This window comes from Amphibalanus amphitrite, unplaced genomic scaffold (assembly GCF_019059575.1).
Source record: "Amphibalanus amphitrite isolate SeventyFive unplaced genomic scaffold, NRLGWU_Aamphi_draft 000072F_arrow, whole genome shotgun sequence".
NCBI lineage: Eukaryota > Metazoa > Arthropoda > Thecostraca > Balanomorpha > Balanidae > Amphibalanus > Amphibalanus amphitrite.
In genome coordinates this window covers 728,629-750,693 of record NW_024881568.1, presented here as the reverse complement: position 1 = coordinate 750,693, position 22,065 = coordinate 728,629, and the positions used below count along the sequence as shown (strand labels likewise).

General features: G+C 49.2%; 1 protein-coding gene and 1 long non-coding RNA gene across 2 annotated transcripts; one reads left to right on the top strand and one right to left on the bottom strand.

The window, feature by feature from the left end:
• Positions 1–637: 637 nt before the first annotated feature.
• LOC122379121 (DNA-binding protein SMUBP-2-like) lies at positions 638–11,349 on the top strand. Its single transcript, XM_043361063.1, has 2 exons — positions 638–841; positions 5,622–11,349. The coding sequence occupies exon 2, from the start codon at positions 5,631–5,633 to the stop codon at positions 7,920–7,922; it is 2,292 nt and encodes a 763-aa protein (XP_043216998.1). The 5' UTR covers positions 638–841; positions 5,622–5,630; the 3' UTR covers positions 7,923–11,349.
• Positions 11,350–18,781: 7,432 nt separating this feature from the next.
• On the bottom strand, positions 18,782–20,885 carry LOC122379123. Its single transcript, XR_006256130.1, has 2 exons — positions 20,678–20,885; positions 18,782–19,757 (listed from the first exon to the last, which is right to left on the bottom strand). It is a non-coding gene; the product is annotated as an uncharacterized LOC122379123 (long non-coding RNA).
• Between the last annotated feature and the right edge of the window lie 1,180 nt (positions 20,886–22,065).

Sequence of the window (22,065 nt, the reverse complement as noted above, 5' to 3'; positions counted from 1 at the left end):
GGTGACAGTGGTGACAGTGGTGGCAGTGGTGGCACTGGCAGTGGTAACAGGGATGACAGGGATCTTGACAGTGGTGACAGAGTGGTAATAGTTTTCGGCATCTTGTCAGGGATGGGGAGTGCGTTATTAGGTATTCACCGCACTGTAACACTGGGTAAATGTTTTCAGTGGTGAAATCACTTTGTTTTGTAACCCAAGCTAAATTTTGCAACAAATTACAATGGTGCCTTTCGGCCACCCTCGCGGCAGGAATCATTCCAACTGAGCCCTATAGAGCCTTTTCATGAAATCGCATACGTCGAATCGACTGGTGGTGTTTTCGTCTCGATCGGTCCAGTAGTTCCTGAGTTATAGAATGGCTGCCGTAGGCAACATCGGTCATGTGAACTCCCAAAGTCACCGAGGTCACCTGATGTCACCATCTTTGAAACGGCTGATAAAATCGCACCCCCTGATTCTAATGGTGTCTCGTTCGTCCCGATCGGTCCCGTGGTTCCTGAGCTATAGAATGGCTGCGGGGGTGGCGGTCAAATAGTGTTGTCCCTTCAGGGTGGGGTGATGGGGACTTCCCCGCACTCCGCAGCCACGAGTCTGTGCACGTCTCTGGCGCCGCCATGTGACGCCCAGTGACCGCAGCTCATCTTTGTGCCAGCCGCGGGTGCTCGATAGCCGACAGCTTCCCTGCGTCCCCCAATCGCCCCACGATAGAGCTCAGCTCGTCACGCATTAGTCACCCACGGTGTTTAAAAGTGCAGCGGCTGTGCGCACACAGTGTCAGGAGCGGTTGGACGGCCCTCGGCGTGTCAGCAGCAGTTGAACGGCCTTCCTCTGCCCGATTCAGGTGAGAAAGAACGCTGGTAAACCATTTTTGGCTTGGTGATTACTGATTATGAATGGAACATTGACCATTAAATTTGATTTCTAGTCACCCAGTCAATTAGTGTTTCGCCCTTAGATTTTGTTTTGCCCCTGAGCCTCGGCGTACCGTGACGGTTGTCGGTTATGTCGGTAGATGGGTTGGCTTACGTGGCTAGAGAGACGAGCCAGCGGGAAAAAATCCCAGCTCCTTGGTAACGATCATTCCACCGCTATAATGGCATGGTTATACAAATATGCCTCGCTCTGCTTAATACATTCTTAACCCTTGTCGGCACAGGGGGTGATGCACCCTCTTAGGTTTTTCGCAAATAACTCAAGTAAAAAGGGGCTGATCTCGACGAAACTTTCAGTAGCTTCGCATTGATCAATTTTACACCTACCCTGAAAATATCATGACCCTGATCCAAATGACCTTTAACCTTCGCCCCAGTGAGGGGGGCATATGTTACCACCCTGTCGCGTTTTTTTGCGTGTGAATAAAAAACCGCGGCGCGTAGCGCCGCGCCGCTTGGGGTAGCTTTTGGTACATCAATTTTGGACAATGTGTGAAATTTTTGACCCCAGGTCATGTCAGGTCAGGTCACCAGGTCAAGTTAACTGACCAAGCCTAAAAAAGTTTGCAATCATGTCCAGCCTGCAGTGTTTGTCAGAAAGGTTTTAAACTTGGTGGATTGCATGCTGTTATGGGCGCCTACAATTTGTATATCTCGGATTTTTTATATCCGTGACCTAAGCTCAGGTCAGTGGCGTAGCCTTTCCTTTACAAGTCAATGGAGAAAAATGAAAATACCTCTAGATCCGTGTGTACGCATAGGAACAGTCCAAATATTTCAGAATCACAATGATTTAGTCCACTCGTGATGACCAAGGTGTCATTTTTGCTGATAGCCTCTAGAAAGGTCATCCGAGGTCATTTGAGGCTACAAACAGTTTTTTGCCAATAACTCGCGATTGGAAAGAGATAGAACGCTGGGGATGGTCTCATTGTGTCTGTCTTGTTGAGACGCATCGACTGATATGCAACATCACCTTTTCCGGTCAGGTCATGACCTTGACCTGTGGTCAAATTTTCAAGTTGACCTTTCAAGGTCAAATTATAGTTCATTCGACGCGTCTCGGCGGGGGGAACACGATTCTGGTAATAGAAATGTCGTGGCTTTTTGTAGTCGAAAGTTATTGTCGAAAAACACTTTTCGTAAAAACAGCTATTTTTGGAGTTTTTGCCCTCTGGAGGCTAAACCGTTGACCTGAGGTCAATATTGATAATGACCTTTTCAAAAGAAGAGTTCAAAATCTATCGATTGCTTTTCCATGCCTTTTTCTAGCTACCATGTTTCCTGAGATAGCGGCATGTTTTCTGAAAAATATAATGACAATTGGCAAATTTTGACCTTTGATGACCTCTGGTGACCCCAATATTGCTCTAAGGTGAAAAATGACAAAAAATGCTTTCAAACGTACGCATTGAGAGCTACCGACTGCTTTTTACCGCGTCTTTCTAGCCCTCTTAGTTTTTGAGTTAGAGGTGGGTGGTAACATATGCCCCCCCCCCCCCCCCCCCCCCCACTAGGGCGAAGTTGGCTGAGACCGCCACTGGGGCGCGGGTTAACCTGTAATACTTTTCGAGACCGTGTTTGGCCAGAATCGCGATTCGGCGTATGTCGGCTCGCATTAGCGCGCGTTTGCAGTCTTTTCGCGGTTTCAAGCGTTCAAACATGTGATTTAATGCTGCTCCCATGCATTAGAGTGGATGTCAAGGTCACCTGAAGGTCAGGTCAGGTCAATGACCTTTGATGACCTCGGTTCACTCTTTCGAGTTTCACATGTTTCTATGTTGGTTTTTGGAGCTGAATTCGAATTTGGCAACCATATGAACATTTACGAAGTAGTTTTGGTGGCTTCGTAACATTTTACGAAGCTGTCGGAGGCGGTTGACACGTACTATGAATACCCGGCAGGACCCCTACTGGCTAACCTGACTTAACCTGACCAAACCTGGCTTAAATGCATAAAGATATCATCTGTGATCAAAACTAGCATGCTATTCGTGATCAGTACCCCGAAAAATTCCTTAGCAGCCACACTTTACGATGTTCTAACAGGTCCCGATTTTCCCAACTTTTGGGTCATTGACCTGACCTGGAAGGTCAACCGATGACCTAAGACCTTAACATTGGGTAGCATCGGTTTCCTCTAGTCACGCGCAACACGCTCGTTTTTTTCCGCGAAGCTCTAGCTCGATCAGGTGTCAAACGCGAGGGGGGGGGGTCGTACCAACCCCCTTGTGCCGTCGAAGGACGCAAAATGGCCTGTGCCGGCGAGGGATAATTCATATCCAAACTCATTTTAGAAACAAAAATGTACTTTTTTAGGATCGACTTGTCATTGTAAATTGGACATAGTTGACATTGTTTGGCCTCCCTTTGACGTAAAATGTCTAAAATCGAGGTCATCGACACAACATCTTGTGTATCTCGATGATTTTTTTCGAATGCCGTTTAAATTTCTCTGATCCGGCTATTGGTTCCAGAGATACCTGCGATACTTACCTTTGCCCCCCCCCCCAACAGGACGTGGAACTTGCCAGACGTCAACGGGGCGCGGGTTTTAACCTGCACCCCACTGGGGTCTGCGTATAACGCGCACTTCTGGGGGGGGGCTCTTCATAGCCCCCCTCCTAACTCCGAAACTACTGGGCCGATGGTCGAAATTCAAACGGCGTCTGATAGCCCCGGAAAAAAACTGTCGAGCGAAACCTAATATCATTGACCTCGAGGTCACCGATGACGTCACAGGTCAGGTCAAAGTAAAAATTATTAGCATTTTGGCTTGTTCACATTTTGGGCTCTGGCCGCCGTCTTACAAGTCAGATCAGGCTCATTTTTGGTTTACACACTCGTGAACAGATGCTTTAGATACCCTGACGGTAACAAACTTGTACTTTGATTTCCTGATCAGAGTCGTCAGGTCATCACAGGTCACGGAAATATTATATCATGCGTCGGTCACGTGACACATGTTTTATGGTCCATTTAGGCCATATATTTCGAATTTGATGTCGTTTGTGTCATTTGAGGTCATTTTGAGTTGAGTTTAGCTTAGGTCAGGTCACTTTCAGGTAAAAAAGGTGAAATTTTTAAATTATTTTTTTTCCCACAAAAAGGTGTCTATTGGATGCAGTTTGAGCTCAGGAACACGATGCTAATTATATTGGTGTACGATGTCAAATACGTACTGAAAAATTGATTAAAAAATTTATAATTGTGAATTTTTTGCATTAATGCGTATAACTTGGCCATTTTTGAAGATATTTAGCTAAAACTTGCTAGAGTACCTACCTACCTAAGTCATAAGCATGTGTTTTATCACATATATTCTGGTTGCTTCGTTAAGTCAAAAAGTTTGAGAAAAATATAAAAATATAAATTTTGAATTACATTATATATCATTTTTTGACTTTTCATAATTTTTAAAATCCGAGATAGCAGTTACCTAGATAGTGCAGTCTATTATGAGTCCTCGCATGCAAAGAAATGGGATCTAGCTTAAAAACGGAGCTCTTGGGAGCGATTGCCGTGGTTCAATGTTTTGCGTCGAAATCGGCCAAACGTGACGTCACTCTGACGTCATTGACATTTTCGGCCGACCTATGGTAGCTACGAAGTTCATATTTTGACACAAGGTGTCAACGTAATGCAGCCGAAGGTACTAAAAATTTGGCGTCGATACGTCAAGCGGTTTGGAAGTTATTGCAGAAAAACGGGAGGGGGCTATGAATAGCCCCCCCCCCCCTCCAGTGGGGCACGGGTTAATAAATATTTTAGCTCGAACCGAACAGGTACTTTCCTGAGCTTTGACAGTCATCGTTCCCTACCTCATAGCTTTTGTGAGCTTATAAAAAGACGGCTACATGGTAAAAGAGGGTGAACCCCCGACTTCTCTGTTACGCTTATCACAGTCGATGACATCATGTCTCAAGCAGAGATCAATAGCCAGCCCGCCGATCAGAACATCCAAAGCCCTGTTATCTCACAGCCGGGAGCGGATATGGGTCCACCCGTGTCTGAACTGCGACACCCGGGGACAGCGGTTATCTGCGCCGCCGGTTTTGTCGGCACTTAGGCTGTATTTTTTTAGGTTCTGAGAACAAAACATTGATTGGACGCAATCGCATCACTGATAAAGGCAGCCTGCTTCATTGCCGATAACATTCCAACATGAGGCTCCGTTGAGTGGCACGAGACAAGCTAAGCTGTGGAAAGATACCCATCGACATACTTCAAATTTAAATGGCTGTTGGAGCTTGATTATAAAAGATCCATTCTTTTGCCTGCTTGGTAGGCTGCTAAGCATCATTGAACTAAAAGCCATGTCCATCCACTTACATTGATAGGTACGTTGATATGAGAGGTGTGAAAATGACATCATCCCAGGCAGATCAGTGCCCACCTATGTGTCAGTTGAGTTGGCAACTGATAGGAGCGTTGTTGTCTGTTGATTCACATTGGCGCCTAATTTTAAAGTACACGTAACAACACTGCACCGGTGAGCCGGGCGCGGGCAAGGTCGGATGAAAGGTCGTGCTGTCATTCGCCACAAGCACCAGTTATCGCGGCACCCAGGCCCTTAATCACCCATCCATCCATCTATAAGAAAATATTGCTAAACAAGCTAGGCAAGAGCCGCACAGTCTGATTTGGCGGCACAGTAGCAGCTTCATGTGACAATGTTATCTTTTTCAGATAGAGGTCATGGAGCCAAGAAGCAGAGTTCAACTTGCAGACCTTCATCTGAAGCTCATTCGGTTGGAACAAATGGCGGAAAAGAAGAGACTGGATGATGTAAAGAAAGGTGGAGTGTCAATGCTAGAAGTCAACGTGGTTAAGGAGTACAAAGACGAGCATATGTATGAGCTCACTGTCACGCGTGTGAAGGTAGCTCACAACATTGAGAAGGGGGGCACGGTTTCTGTGTGGACAACAAGACCTCAACAAGATCTGAACTCTGAAGACGACCAAAAGAATACCATACCCAAACCGCCTTCTGCAGTGGTGACTGAAGTGAAACTTTCTGCCTCCAAAAAAGAAATCAATCTTAAACTTGTATTTCTATCAAAGCCGCGGAGCTGGGAAGAAGCAAATACGCATCCCAGGACTGTTTTCATACATCCAGTCGAAGATGGCTACACGAACAGCCAGCTAACAAGAGCAATGACGTGGCTTAAAAACATCGACACGTCGCGGGCGTCCTCTGCGGACAAGCATACAGTTCCGGTGGTGCGAGCAATGTTCAAGGAACATGCCCGCGACCGGGAGTCTCTGGAAATGGACTACACCGGCGGGAGCAGCACTCCTTACTTCAACTCGAAGCTGGACAGGTCGCAGGGCAGAGCGGTGGAGATGGCCCTGCGCGACCGCCCGCTGACGGTCCTCCACGGCCCGCCCGGCACCGGCAAGACCACCACCATTGTGGAGGTGATTCTGCAGCACGTGGAGCGCGGTCAGCGCGTGCTGGTCTGCGCGCCATCCAACAAGGCCGTCGATAACCTGCTCGAAGGACTGCTGAAACAGATGGCGAAGACCCCTCGCTGTAAGCTCAGCAGGGGTGGAATCATCCGCATTGGCCACCCAGCGAGGGTGGATGAGAAGCATCGCTGCTTCTCACCTCGAGCGCAAATCAAAGAGCTAAGACGAAAGTTGAGGTCGCAGAATCCCACTCTGCTTTCACGGGTGACTGATGAGCAGCTAGAGGACGCAGCACGGCTGAGGGCGTTGGTAGTGATGAGCACACTGACCTCCGCCCCCAAAGAAGACGACTCATCATATCGAACCTTCGACCTGTTGGTGATCGATGAGTGCGGCCAGGCGACGGAGGCCGCCTGCTGGCTGGCCATCCCACTGGCCAAGAAGGTGCTGCTGGCGGGCGACCCACACCAGCTGCCGCCCACCGTCCTCAGTCAGGAGGCGGCCAGCCGCGGTCTGGCCGTCTCGCTGATGGAGCGGCAGATGAAGCTGCATGGTGAGGGTATCGTCCACATGCTCGACACCCAGTACCGCATGCACGCGCTGATCCAGGAGTGGTCCTCAAAGACTCTGTACGATGGCAAGCTGAAGGCCGCACCGCTAGTGGCAAGTCATCAACTGACCGACCTACCCGGGGTGCGCAGCACGCAGTGGACAAAGCCGACTCTGACGCTCATGGACACCGCCGGCTGCAGAATGACAGAAGCAAAGGGCAAGACCAAGTCGTACCAGAACGAGGGAGAAGCCAGGCTGGTTCTCGAACACGTCAGGCTGCTGATGGATTCTGGTTTGCAGGCCGAGGATATCGGTGTGATCACGCCGTACAAGGGTCAGGTGTCGCTGATCGCAGGGCTGCTCGGCGCCGCGCGACTCGACCAGGTGGACGTGAAGTCGGTGGACGGCTACCAGGGCGCCGAGAAGGAGGCCATCCTCATCTCGCTGGTGCGCTCCAACCCGCGCCGCCAGCTGGGTTTCGTGGACGACGTGCGGCGCCTGAACGTGGCGGTGACGCGCGCGCGCCGCCACCTGTTCGTCGTCTGCGACACGGTCACCGTGTGCCAGCACCACTCTGTCCGGTCTCTAGTCCTGCACCTGGCGAAAAGCGGCACCAGGCTATCCGCCCTCAACGGCCGACGACCGCCCGGTGGCCCCTCTGGTGACAATAAGGACAATAGCGACGGTGCCGTCCGCGAAGAATCCGCGAGCGACATCACGAAACTCACGGCCACCTTCGGCGCGATGAAGCTGAAGCACCCCGAGGGCCATGCCGTGTCGAGAAAAAGCGTGACGACGCCCTCCAGAAGAAGTGGGGTGGCAACCAAGGCAAACGGGGGCCACTCGGCGGCCAGACCAACGCAAATCTTCAAAACATACGGACAGTTTCAAAACACCGCAGCTTCTACACAGGCCAATAAGGGGCGACAGGGTCAGGCCAGGACGACGGTCAGAAGGGCCAGAACTGTCACGAGCCATGCACAGCCTGTAGTGAGCAGCTACAGCTGGGATTATGACGACTTTTAGCGAAAAGAAAACCGGAGAGAGGGGACGCTCTGTGCTGGCAGTGCAGGTGCCGTCTGCCGAACGTCAAGGGATGTCAAGGGAAGCCGGAGGGGAGCGTTTGTGCCCATTACCCCCATTGCACATGCTCGCATTTTCTTAACATGAAATGTAGATTTAAACTGGATGATTTGTATTTGTATTTTGTATTTATTTGCGTACGGTCTCCATGTGATGGCTTTTCAGACCGCGCATGTACGGATTTGTAAACACAAATACTACATTTAACATTGCCCATTACACATCATGAATGCATGCATGCATAGTCATTAGTCACACACGGCTACCCGTTACGACTGGCGTTCCAGTGGGCCGTTGCACGGTAGTTGAAGAAACGCTTTGCGAGTTCCGTACGCACGCGGGGCAATTGTAGAAGGCCAGCTGAAGTAGAACGGGTACCTCTATCAGATACATCGTGCCGGTATACAAGCGACTCTTGTAGGATCTGTGGTGCATGTTGGTGGCTCATCAGTCTGCTGATGAACGACATGTCTCTCTTGCTTATCAAATCGTCAATGGTGGACCAACCAAGCGATGCCAGGAGTGGTGAGACATGCTCTGACTTCCGGCTGCAGAAGATGATACGGGCACAATGATTAATCACACGCTGAATGCGACGCTTCTGGGTGATACCACATCCACCCCAGACGCTCAAACAGTACAAAATGTGCGGAAAAATAAGCGCCTCTATCAGAAATGTTTTAACTTCAGCTGATAGACCACGACAGAATTTTGATAGCCCATGAAGTGTTGCATAGCACCGTTTCACTACAAGAGAAACTTGCGCTTTCCATGATAAGTGTTCGTCAATGTCCAACCCTAGAATTCTTGCTGAAGGGGAAGGACGCAAGATAACACTGTCTAAGTCAACAGAGAACTCTTCAATCTGACGACGCTGGCGTGTCTTAAACAATATGATTTCTGTTTTCTTCGGATTAATTTTAAGACTATTGTTGACGAACCAGGACTGCGCTTCACTGAGGGTGTTCGCCACCCGCGCCTGCAGAGTAGCTAGGTCGGCACTGGAGTGAGCATGCAGAAACTGGACGTCATCTGCGTACATGACGACTTCAGCATCGCTTATGTACTCTGCAAAGTCATTTGCGTACAGCAAGTAGAGTACAGGTCCGAGCAAGGACCCTTGCACCACACCGTGGGTTACATGGGCAAGAGAACCTTCATGAACTCTCTGTTTACGACCGCTTAACCAATCTTGGAACCAATGCGTGTCAACCCCATACCAGCCAAGCTTATTTAGGAGACGGTGATGGGGGACGCTATCAAAGGCTTTGGACGTATCTACTGTCGCCAAGCAAGTGACTTGTTTCAAATCTAAGCTTTGAACAATAAAGCTGACAGTATGCATCATTGCGCACTCTGTTGAGTGTCCTGGGCGAAAACCATACTGGCGGTCACTGAGAATGTGGTGAGCCATTAAATAGTCCATGAGTTGATTGCACACCACTCTCTCAGTCAGCCTCGCTACAGTGGGTAGTATTGATATTGGTCTGTAATTATTTGGATCGGAGCGTGATCCTGACTTGTGGAGTGGTAGAACTCTTGCGATTTTCCAGACAGCAGGCAGCAAACCGGATCCGAGTGAAGAATTGACAACATGCAGCAGTATGAGACCAATCACCGAAAAAGTCATACGAATCATCTGGATAGTAATTCCATCATCCCCAGATGCCTTTGAGTCTGACATTTGTCTCAGTGCAGTGCTTAGCTCAGTTAGTGTTGCTGGACGCACACGGAAGGCTCCACTCACGACACACCGTGGGCGGGGTTCATCTGGGGTGCGTCCCTCTCTCTGAGTCTCTGTCTCAGCGGCCACCCGAGGGCCGCAGCTGGCGAAGTGGTTGTTCAGCTGGTCTGCCATCTCGTGGCTGGTGGTGTCCACGGGATCGGCGTTCTTCTTTGATGAGAGGAAAAACTGTTGCAGACCCTTCCATGCTGAGCCTCGTGAGTCTGTTAGGGAGCTTGCGAAGAAAGACGAGCGTGCTTGCTGGAAATCTTTCTTAACAGCGTTTCTTCTGTCTCGAAATGCCGCTTGGTTCTGTGGCGATGGGTCTCGTTGATAGGCCGCTCGCGCCTCGTCTCGAGCACGCATTGAGTCGCGCAGCTGTGCGTTGTTGACAAGCCAAGGACAGGGGGAGTGACGAGGTCTTACTTCGGTCACCGGCATGTGCTTGTCAATTATAGGAGACCAAATTGACAGCCACTCGGACCACTTCTCATTCATGTCTGAGGCGTAAAACACACCACTCCAGTCGGCCGACATCAGCTCAAGGCAGAGATCGTCAACTGACAGAGATCTCGTTGAACGGATGGTGACCGCGGGTCGCGGTTGCTTCTGACGGTCAGTTGAAATCTGAGTAATGATTAGATTATGGTCGCTACAGCTGTTTGGAATCACCATGGCAGTCGGAGTCCCATCCTCTGTAGCTGGTACCAAGATGTGGTCGATCAGAGTTCCCGGACTGCCGTTCTCCGTCTGGCAAGGTCTTGTCGGCCGCGTTACTATTTGCTTGAGGCCAAAATCGTGTAGCATTTGCTTATAATGCTCCACTCCAGGCTTCTGCGGACTCAGTAAGTCAAAGTTCATGTCGCCAAGAACAAAAATCTTCCGTCCCAAGCTGTGCAGGTGAAGCAGTTGATCGTGCAGGTCATCGGTGGCGGCAGCGGGGGCGGCTGGAGGCCGATAAACAGCACCGATCACCACCGAATGGCAGCCGCCCAGGCTCAGCCATAGGCTCTCCAGCGGCGAGCCGGCTGACGGCACGTTCAGCGTCTCCGCGCGCAGATTGGACCTGTACAAAATGCAGATACCGCCACCTCGCACGCTCCGGCCATCAGCAGCCGGACGGTCAGCTCTGGCTACCTTGTATCCGGGGAAGATCAGGAATCGGGAGTCAAAATCTGGCTGTAGCCATGTTTCTGTGACGCACATTATATCAATGCCATTATCCATTAGTAAAATGTTGACGTCGTCTAATGATGGCACAAGTGACCGGACATTTAAATGTGCCAGGACATAATGATTGTGGGACATTACAGCAAGCACTGTTTGTACAGTAATATATCTATTAGCTGGCATCAGGCCAATTATCCTATCAGAAACTCTAAGATAAACTATCTGTTGCAAGTTAGATATGTGCATTGGCCGTTGCCGTTGGGTGTAGTCGGCTGGCGCGCGCTGCGATCCGTCGCTACTACTTAGGGCGACTGCCTGGTCGCTGATCTGGTCGCGCGTGTGCTCCGGGACGGCGCGAGCGGCTGGTCGAGGAAGGGTTCTATACGTGACCCGAGCTGAGCTCGGGAACGTGATGCTCGTAGAGTTATGCATGGTGTTGTCAATACAGAAACTTCGTAAACGATAGAAGGCTGAAAACCGTCTCTGAGGAATGAATGGGTCGATTGATCAGACCACGCCTGCCGCTTATCGGGCGCTCATATTATTCATTAGCAACTCATGGATTTTACATACACACAACCAACTGACACGTCTTCACAGCAAAATTTGCTCAGGTCATCCGTGATCGGATTTAGCTACGTTCACCAGAATTATCAACGAGGCACTCGACATTTCACTCGCCTACCGGCTATGCCGAGCTAATGCCTACCGGCGCTAACTACAAGGAACAGGCATAACGAGTAGGGGTACATACCTGCGTTGCATTTAGGGCCTAAGATATTCCATAGAAATAATAAATACATACGAGTATACTTAAAGTGATGGCTTCAGTTAAAAAATCTAGTGAATGAACTATAAGTAAAAGCTTGTTTAGATCAATGTACCCATGGAAGAAGGTGGGATAACAAAAGTCGACAAGTTTTTTTTTTGCATTCTTTCACATGGTAGTTATATATCACTGCATGTTAGGCTGCGCTTTATATCTACGTATTACACTTAAAGTCGAGAATTACGAGTCACGCCTTCTCTTGGTTTTGCTCACTGGCGGTCCCAGGGGGGGGCCACGGGGGCCATGGCCCCCCCTTTGGTGCTGAAAGGTGGGGCCATACTATCTTTTGGCCCCACCTTTCAGATCGAACAAAAGTCCTAGAAAAGCTTTTTGTATGTTTCATTTTCTTTCTTGCGCCATCAAAGGACGTAAATTTTACTCATGAGTGGGCTCAGTTTCGTATTCTGTCAATTTGGCGGTCAGCGTCGCTGGCACCGGTTCACGAGTATGGCCGCATCTTACATGGAATATCAGCGTGGGTTTACTTGAGGCTCTCGTAGGCCCAGCAATGGCTGGCATGAGACCTCTTCGGCAGGGATGCGGAGCCGGAGCCGGAGCCGGAGCCGGAGCCGCCGGAGCCGGCATATTTTGCCCGGAGCCGGAGCCGGAGCCGGAGCCGTGAAACAATGTAGCCCGGAGCCGGAGCCGGAGCCGGAGCCGTCAAAAAAGGGGGCGACTCCGGCTCCTTTTCTTGAGAGGAAACATAGATAACAGTAGAACAGAAAACAATTATTTACCTAGTTCGGTTTGACAGTACAAGGCGTAAAACAATGTGGTATTCAAAATAGCCTTGTTATACAAATACAGAAGCAACGTGTACCAATCCCATCGCCTTTTTTCTTCCACCCGTATTTAATTAATCGCATAGGGGATGTACTGGGTAGAAGCCGGAGCCGGAGCCGCCGGAGCCGGAGCCGCCGGAGCCGGATCATTTTACTCGGAGCCGGAGCCGGAGCCGGAGCCGCCAAGACCTTTCACCCGGAGCCGGAGCCGGAGCCGGAGCCGATTTTTTTTTCTCCGGAGCCGGAGCCGGAGCCGGAGCCGTCTGAAATTTCCACGGCTCCGCATCCCTGCTCTTCGGCAGTGGCGGGTGGGCCCTGCCAAAGGAGCGTGGCTCTAAGACACTAAAGTAAGACCTCATGGGTCGGTGCTGTGCACCTCAGAAGCCCGGTGGTGACGCCGTATGCCGGCTTGGTTTCTTAAGGATTAGCGTGGGATCTCCGGGGCCTGCATAGAGTTTGCATTAGCTAGTATGTAATTTCAGAGGCCTGTATGTAATGTGTACACAGTGGCGGTCGCGGGGGGCATCAGGGCCATGCCCTCCCAAGGCACATAAAGGGGGCCATCATATCATTTGCCCCCCCCCCTCAAGCAACCGATGGGCCCCCATAGGTGTATGGGACCCTGGCCCTGATTCGATCGTCACGAGGCTAAAAAACACGCCCACACCGGTCTTTGAGCGTCCAACACTGACCTCTGAGGGAACTTCAGTGGCGGTCAAGCGCCCACGTTGACCGCTAAGAGCCCACATCGACGTCTGAGGCCCCACATCTGACCTATGAGGACCCCTTACCGGCCTCAGGGGCCCCAACCGGCGTCTGAGGGTCTTTCACCGGTCTCTAGTGGCCTTATTGCTGTCTCTGGTGTCCCAAGACGAACATTTAGGTGCCAATGAGGGCCCCGCATTGGCTGCTGAAGACCCGATGCTGGCCTCTAAGGGCCTGCATTGGCCTCTGAGGAGGGCTCATCTTGGCCTTTGAGGGCCCTCTGCTGGCCTCTGGGTTCCAACGACGGCTCATTCCGGTCTTTTAGGGCCCCACGCTGACCTCTGAGGGCCCCATGTTGGCCTGAAATGAGTAGGACCCACATAAGCCTCCGAGAGCCCAACTCGGTCTCTGATGGTCTCAAACTACTGGCCTTTACAGTTTGCAGGCCCTGTACTGGTCTCTGAGGGCCCTAAACTGGCCTCTAAGTGAAAACATACATGGGTGGGCTTCTGAAGATCACAGGGCTCACGCAGACTCCTGCACAGCCGTACGTTGGTTCTGATCGAGATTACTTTACGTCCTGATGGTCCCGCGCAGATTCCCTCATATTTCGACGTCGGGACCCCATGAGCCGGTGTGGGTCCTGGGGCTGGCAGAGACTGATGAAGTCCTTAGGGCTCAGGGCCAGTCTTTTTAGCAGTAGGACTATAAGGCAGGTTGAGTGAGCCCCAATAGAGCCGTTGCGAGGCCCCGCGCGAGTCGTGCGCGGCCCTCAGATGCCAATTTTGAAAACCAGGAACCTGTGGGGCCGGGGGTCTCCAGAGGTCGGTGTACCTATTCTCTCCCGCCGCCAAAGAACTATATGGGTAAATGCCATAGTCTGAAAATGATCTCTGGGTTTCACATGCTTGTTCAAAGCAAGAGGTATCCGTACTTTTCCGAATTGTTTTATTGTGGTAAGGTCATGAATCCGCGTGCCCGACCTTCCAGCATATGCTACACCGATCCGTCGCCATGGTGCAGTGGCCCGACAGGTGGAAACACCGTGGGACGGGAAATGGAACTGGTGCTTTTGCCTTAAATTGAGCTTAAAGATTTCACGCAAGAATGAGATGGATGAAGCATAAGTAATGCCAACTGCGCGGCGCCTCGTGGACGTAAAAAATTAGCCGATCACCCCCCCCCCCCCCGGTGACTAATAAATGTTATGTCCCGCGAGTGTGACTTTGGCCCCCCCTTTTGCGAGCGGCTGCGACCGCCAGTGGTTTTGCTGCCTGGATAGTCTCCGTTACCACTAATGTCTCAAGGTCGGCTCGTAGATTGGCAGTCGCCGGTGCCTCATATGTCTCAAGGATGGCTCATAGCTGGACACAGTCACCGGTAGCTCAAATGTCTCAGGAATGCCTGATAAGTAGAGGTGGCAAAATGTGAAAATTTTGGGAACCAGATTCGAACCAGACCCGACTGGACATTTCTGGAACCAGTCGAACCCAGTCTAAGGTAAAATCGGAACCAGTTGGACCCGTTCCCCAAAAGTCAATTAATGCAAACTATTTGTAGATATCATTAGTTGCATCAAGTAAAACAGCCTTTTTCCCACTGGTAATATTTATGAGCTAGTGTGCAAAAAAAAAAAAACACACACACACACAAGAGCAAATGTTTTATTTTCATTCACTTCATATTTTGGAATCATGTGTAGTGTGCATGGTTTATGGTAGGACCCGGTTGGACCCGTAAGAAAATTTTCAGGAACCGGTCTGGACCCATAGGTATGGGTCCAGACTGGTTCTTTGGACCGGGTCCTCGGGTCCACAATTTGCCACCTCTACTGATAAGTCGCCGGTGTGCCTCAGATGGGTATCTCAGGGATGAATGGCTCTTAGCCGAAGAGTCGATGGTGTCTCAGATGTCTCAGGGTCCGCTGCCTGGTGAGCCGCCGGTGTCTCAGATGTCTCGGTGACGGCTGGCGAGTCACCGGTGTCTCAGATGTCTCAGGGATGATGACTCTGCACCTGTGCCGTCCCTATTCTGGTCGGTGTTGGTAGTGTTCGGCGTGGGAGACTGGTAGCGGACCATTCAGAGACCGGCCGACACCGGAAGCGGCGCCGGTGACTGGTCGTATCTCCTGCGCGCGGCGTCCATTCTGCGCCGGCCGGCAGCCGAGCCTCGCCCGGCGCCGCAGTCCGCTCGGCTCCACACAGACGGTCCCCGACACCCCGCCGGCGCCGATCCCAGTTCAAACATCCCAGACCGATACATTTCGGCCCCGCGGGTGTGTAAATCGTCACCTTTCGACAATGCCCGGGCGTCCCCCGGCGGCCGGCCGGCCGAATTTCCATAACAGGATTGTGCCGGGTCGTCGGCGGCGGCGGCGCGGGCTCGTCGGCGCAGACGTTTCACAGTTGGTCGGCGGTGGAACTGGATTACGTTGGTAAGTTTACCGACGCGGCTCGCCTGATGAGCGGCAATTGGATTTGCCCGCGGGCGGCTCGTCTATGGAGCCGCGTCGTCAGCCGGCGTGTGCCGAACGTAATCAAATCTGGCGCAGTGCGGCGACCAGTGGCGCTGTGCGACGACGACTACCGCGGTGCGACGATTGACTAGCGAAAAGGATATCCGGGAAGTTCGCGCCGGCGTCAGCGACTGACTTTTCACGATTTCTCGGGACGTGCTGCCATGCAGAGCTAAGCGGTTGGATGCCTACTCAACCTTGAGTCCAAGCCTGATCGATTACAGGTAGGGGAGAGTGGGGCAAAGTGGCCACCCTAACGCTTCTCACGATGCCAACGCTTCATTTTTAAACTTGGAAAGATTCTTTCTATATCAATGTAATCCCTATTAAGTTGCTTTTTATTTCAACTGCGTTTTATTTCCAAAAGCGTTCACATATGAAAGATATTGAGTCATTGACAAAACTTTAAACCTATACATATTGGCCACTTTGCCCCATACCCTGGCACAAAGCGGCCACCGGCGTCTTCTCAAGTCGGCCCGATATGAGAAACAAAATAGTTGCCTCGTGTATGTACGGCTAGGGTATTTGATGGTGACAAGGTTAAGCGAGGATGGATGTTTACTTTATCATCTTCCATCTGTAGGTAAACAAACAAAGGATTTTCATGAAAAAAAAACATTTAATTGCATTATTTGGTAACTCATGCAACTGAAAAGTGGCCAAGATGAATGCATGACGACACATTTGAATATAAATAATGTTTTTTATCCAGATGGAAGCAACTTATGGCCAATTGGGGGTGGCCACTTTGCAGGGTATATTGAGTTGCCCCGGCCACTTTGCCACGCGCATACCGTCCAAGACAAAAATACCTATTCCAGTTAACCCTCGCCCGTAAACGGTGTTTTGCCACCTTCGCCCATGCAGGGGGGGTTGGTGCGACCCCCCCCTGGCGTTTGAAAACGGAGCGTCGTAGAGCTTAGTGGAAAAGACCAACGGATTGCTCTCAACGAGATCTCGCGATTGGTGGTATATTTTTTCCCTAGGTCAACATTTGACCTACTTATGAACGGTCAAAGGTCAAATTTTCGGAAAAATCTAACTTTTTCAGATTTCCGCGCCGATTGCGGCAAAACGGTAAGATATATCGACTTGAAACTTTCACTGTCGTGATCCTTGATCAATTCTCGATCGTTTGGTGTATATTTCGATATCATAACTCTAAAAATGATGCGTTGGGAGCATCGGAAGTCTGCAAGGTCATTTGTGCATTGGGTCACGTCAGGCGTGTGACGTCACTGACCTGACCCTGACCCAAAATGAACTACAAGAAACAACCGACGATGCCTGAAATGGATAGCAAATTCGAATTCAGGGCATCAAAATACCCCGAAAAGGCATACAAGTGCAAGAAGTCATTACAGGTCAACCGAGGTCACTGACCTGACCTTGACCTTTAGTAACCTTGAAAAGGTCAACGGACATTGTACCAATGTCAAATCAGCCAGTTATGATTCTAAAACAATCCATCAGTGTGTCAGGTCAGTCGGCATTTATACCAATGTGAAGCAATCTCAAATTTAGCGTAAATCTGGCCGGAGGTTGTTCCCTTTATGACGTCATAACTCCGTGACCTGACATGACCTTCACAAAATTTTTTTACCAAAAGTTGCGCAAAGGATGCCCCAAAGGGTACTGAAAATTTGAGCAGGCTATCTGAAACGGTTCGGCGTGTAGCTAAGAAAAACCTCAGGGGGGGGGGTTGCACCAACCCCCCCCTACATGGGCGAGGGTTAAGCTATTAGTGGGGTAAAAAACATTAAAATTGGTAGAATACATGTAGGTATGATATCCATGCAATGCATGGACAAGAACGATTATAAAAATTCCAAACGGTTATGGAATAACGTAACATTTAAAAGTTGTAAACATAGTTGGTAACCTGGCAAGAAATGCTTTTCCGTGTTTCACAGAACAATGGTGATGGGCCTGAAACCCCGGTCTGGCTCATTCGAACGACCGTGAAGAGAAGTATAATTGGAAACCATAAATTGGAACTGACGCCAGCTATGAAGGGCTGAAACGATGGGTGGCCGCTTTGCCCCGGGTGGCCGCTTTGCCCCACTCTCCCCTACCTACTGTACCTAGGTGTCCCCGGCTGAAGCGGCTATTATATATATAGGTACAAATACAATTAAAAAAATATACTTACCTACAGTGGCGGCGGAACACCTTTTGACCTGACCTGACCTTCAGGCTTCAGGTGACCTTGACGGGTGCAGTTATTTTTTTACATCTTAGTTTTTGTTTACGCGTTTTTAGACGTTTCTCGGCGCACTGTTGTTGAAGTTATACCGGCCTATTTTACAGCTATTTTTGATTCACAAAACTGCTGCAATTTTTAGAACTTTTTTTTGCATATTGACATTTTGATGAAATTGGAATGCATTAAAAGATCTTTATTCTTAAAATCTTGAATGCCAATATAATAACAATGTGAGTCGAGCCACGCTCGTAGTGAAATATTACGAATCAATGATAATAACAGTAACCGGCAGAAAATATGTAGTTACCGCGATTGCATAATATTATATATTCCGCGTGAAATTGACAGGAGATACCAAAAGAATAATAGCCTAAACAAATATTGAAATAAATGAAAGCTCATAATAACCGCTTATCACTGGTAACGCTGACCATTTTCTTCGAACATTAAATGCTTACCATACCATAACATCTGAGGATAATGAACTTGAATCTCGAAAAGCGAGTTGTCCAGTTTCAGTCTCAGTTTGTGTGGTACTGGCCACTGGGATACATTTATTATCAGTGAATCAAATAAAAATTGCCCGGGGCATCATGCTATGATTATATGAACCAGTTAATATGTATAAAATCTAGTTATTGGCCAAACGTAACGGCCAAGGACCGTAGGTTGACGACCCCGAAATTTAGCGAAATGAAGTATAGGTTCAAGCAGTTTGAATAATGCTGGTGCGTAGAGTTGAATAGTGATGTAAATGTGGCCACAGTCTACAAACACGATAACAAATATCGATTGCGCTTCGCTCAACCAGAGCCATGCTCGTTCTTGCTCATGAAACAGTGCATCCCCATAAAATGAAAAGTCCGAACGAATGCATTCAGGTCCCTACCTCTGAATCACCTTATATTGAGATCCGTTTCTTAACAGGAACACAAACGCGGCCCATCAATTTGTCAGTACTAAGGCAACAGCGTCTGACAAGTGACAACGCATCAAATGGCCAACTTCTGACACTATCTACCAATACGGTAACGGCAATAAAATTGCATTGCAAAAGGCAAATAAAATTGCACGATTTCCAAGCGCAGCTTGAAACCCATTAGGGGCAGTAACCCATTAGGGGCGAAAGGAAACACATGACTTGTGTACGACCAGCGTTCTGTCAGCGTACGACGCATAAAGCAAACTGCTCAAACAACTGCGGTCCCGAACAACACAACACAGAGCTCCGAAACGAATGGTTTACAAAAGTCTACGACTGACGACATCGAAACAGTACGCTCATCGGGACTAGTCACATGACTCGCTCAACCCAGCTGGGTTATGGGTACTAATTGCGCTTCAAATTGACCTCTGACAGCCATTTACTTACGCTAGTTTGATGCATAAAACTGTACACTGAAACTCAAGCGGCAGCACATAGGTCTCCATCAAGGTGGTTATATACAACAGAGCACCTCGCTAAAACGAGCGCGAGCCGCACTGTCACACTGACAGAACACTGAGCCGCGAGTCGTGACAGTCGCACTGCGTCATATGCACGCAGATGTCGCACTCGCGGCACCGTTGCTGGCACTGCACTGCGCTGCGGGTGGACACGCGCGGTGCAGTAGCTCCACGGTGTGCGGCTCACCGGAGGGATTACCAGTCTCCGACCAGACAGTCCAGGCGGGAAATGCGGCGTCTTCAATCATGACCGCCGTCCCCGCCTCCGCGGAGTGCCGCACGGCGGCGACGCGGCGGCGTCGAATCTTGAGCTGGTGGACACTGGACTCCTGCCAGAGCTACCAGCTTCAGCCCTTCAGCATCCTGTCATCAGCAAACTCCAGCAGAGCTCCAATGCAACTGGGAAAATAAAATTTATGCTGTTAAGCTAAATCATACAAGGATTCCTTGCACAGGATTCTCTTGCGCAGTTCAGCAAAATCTTTTGTGATATCCATGGCCGTGACAAGAGGACTTGATGCCATTGTAAAAAATATAGGTTCATTGGTTCTCATTTACCCACATCGAGCCTCTATAGGTACCATTCATTTGTATATCATGAAGGATGTTAACTACACAATATTTATGCAATAGACTGACGTGAAATATGTAGGAATGGCAAGAGAGATGGGTAAATAAGCCAAATAGGTTGCAGGATTTATTGGCACCAAACAGGTCAGAAAGTAGAAGTTCAAACAATCTTACAAACTACACCAGAGAAAGTCTTTGAATTAGGTACAAAATTATGCCACAGAAATAAAAACAATGCAGTTTTGTAGAGCATTTCCCAAAAGATAATTGTGATTCAGCCTTGCTCCCATTCTGAGATTGAATAAATACAAATTATGAGGTGAAAGTTACTAAAAAGCATTTTTTTTTTAGAAAACAGCTTCAATCCATGTATGCCTGATTTCAAACTCAAGGCAACATCTCATAGCTTTGACAGCATGAAATTTCATTATTGAGGTTACAATTTCCATAATATTGTCACAAACAGTGCACTTTAATATGGATAACTAACACCAAATCAGCCAACATTGTATCTTATCTGGTGAAACTCAAGAAACCAATAAAGCAAACAATTTCTGAGCAAAAACATTTAGGTATTTGACAAGCTCAAGCACTAGCCAGTAGCCACTGGAGCGGTATGATGGGGTCTCGTAACTTGAACGTTCAGTCTACAAGCATGCCTGACTTGACTTAACAGCTTTGAGACATCACAAAGACCTTTGCAGCAGCTCCTCCTATTCTTTTTTAACATAAACTTAAACTATCATTACCATGCTATGATGATGAGGTGGCTGGTTTCGTTCGGGCGCATGAAAAGTAGCAGCCCTTCTTTCATTCTATTTTGATTTCCTTGTTTTCACATGCTGCACAAAATGTTTTTTCTTCCACGTTCCTTCTGTCATTATAAAAAAATAATAAGTATCATAATTGCTTCACTTCTTCTTTATATTCCAAGTATTGCTGCTGCAATTCATCACATTTCACGTTAGTAAACAGTGCTAAGATGAGAAAAAATAACCGCACCCACCTTGACACTCACCCTAATGCATGGGAGCAACATCAAATCACATGTTTGAACGTTTGAAACCACGAAAAGCTTACAAACGCGCGGCTAATGCGAGCCGACATACGCCGAATCGCGATTTCGGCCAAACATGGTCACGGAAAAGAGGTCGCAGGTCAAAGGTCATTGGGGTCAGGGTCATGAAATTTTCAGGGTAGGTGTAAAATTGATCAATGCGAGGGTAATTAAAGTTTCGTCGCGATCGGCCGCTTTTTACGCGAGTTATTCGCGAAAAACCTTAGAAGGGGGGGGGGGCATCCCTGTGCCGGCGAGGGTTATTTTTTGGCAACCTAACAATATAAAGTGGCCAGAATCCGGGAAGAGAGTAGGATTCATGGGGGTAGTTAAGGTTCTGCAGGCGCCATCCTAACAAAAACCTAATGGCATTGGGCCCCCCTTTCAGATGCCCCTGCATCCGCCCTTGCCCCGAACTTTATTCCCCCTCTCGACTTTTCCTGTAAAAGTAACCCTGCTTTACCTACACTTCTTGGAAGGTCCGATGCTTCATTATTGCATAGTTGACCTTGCGTGGCGTCATGTATGACGTCACATAAGTCACGCCCCGTCACGACACGTCGTCACGTCATAGGTAGGTACCTATATGACGTCAACGCTAGACCCGGAGGACCATGCCGCCATCTACCTGCACAGTGCACGGCGTTGAACTTTCGATTAATTATCTCCTGTGGACCAGGCATGCGGGTGCAAGATCGGGTGGTGGGTGACGGGTCCATGATATCATTTGTACCAAGCACTGCTTAGCGAGGCGAGGCACCTGGCCCCTAAGCAGCCTATTCATTCATTTGGGCGAAATCTAGGGCGAAGGCCAGGTCAACAACGTTTTTTTTTGTCAATAGTCCCGATAAAATCAATTTAGCGATTCGGTAAAGTCACCAATTGGCTCAGAAAACAAGCCGAATCGAGCAGCCCTACCCGATATGCAACATGACCTTCCTCATGACTGGCTTCGTGATCTGAGAGTTTCGTGGCCTGACCTTGACATGAATGAAGTCAGCACCCTAAAACTTTCATATTTAGGCATAGCACTCGACACGCCTGCGATCATGTGAACACGATAGTGACAAAATTTGCGGC

Excerpts from the sequence above, each read along its gene's own strand:
- LOC122379121 (XM_043361063.1), top strand. The coding sequence starts at position 5,631 with ATGGAGCCAAGAAGCAGAGTTCAACTTGCAGACCTTCATCTGAAGCTC.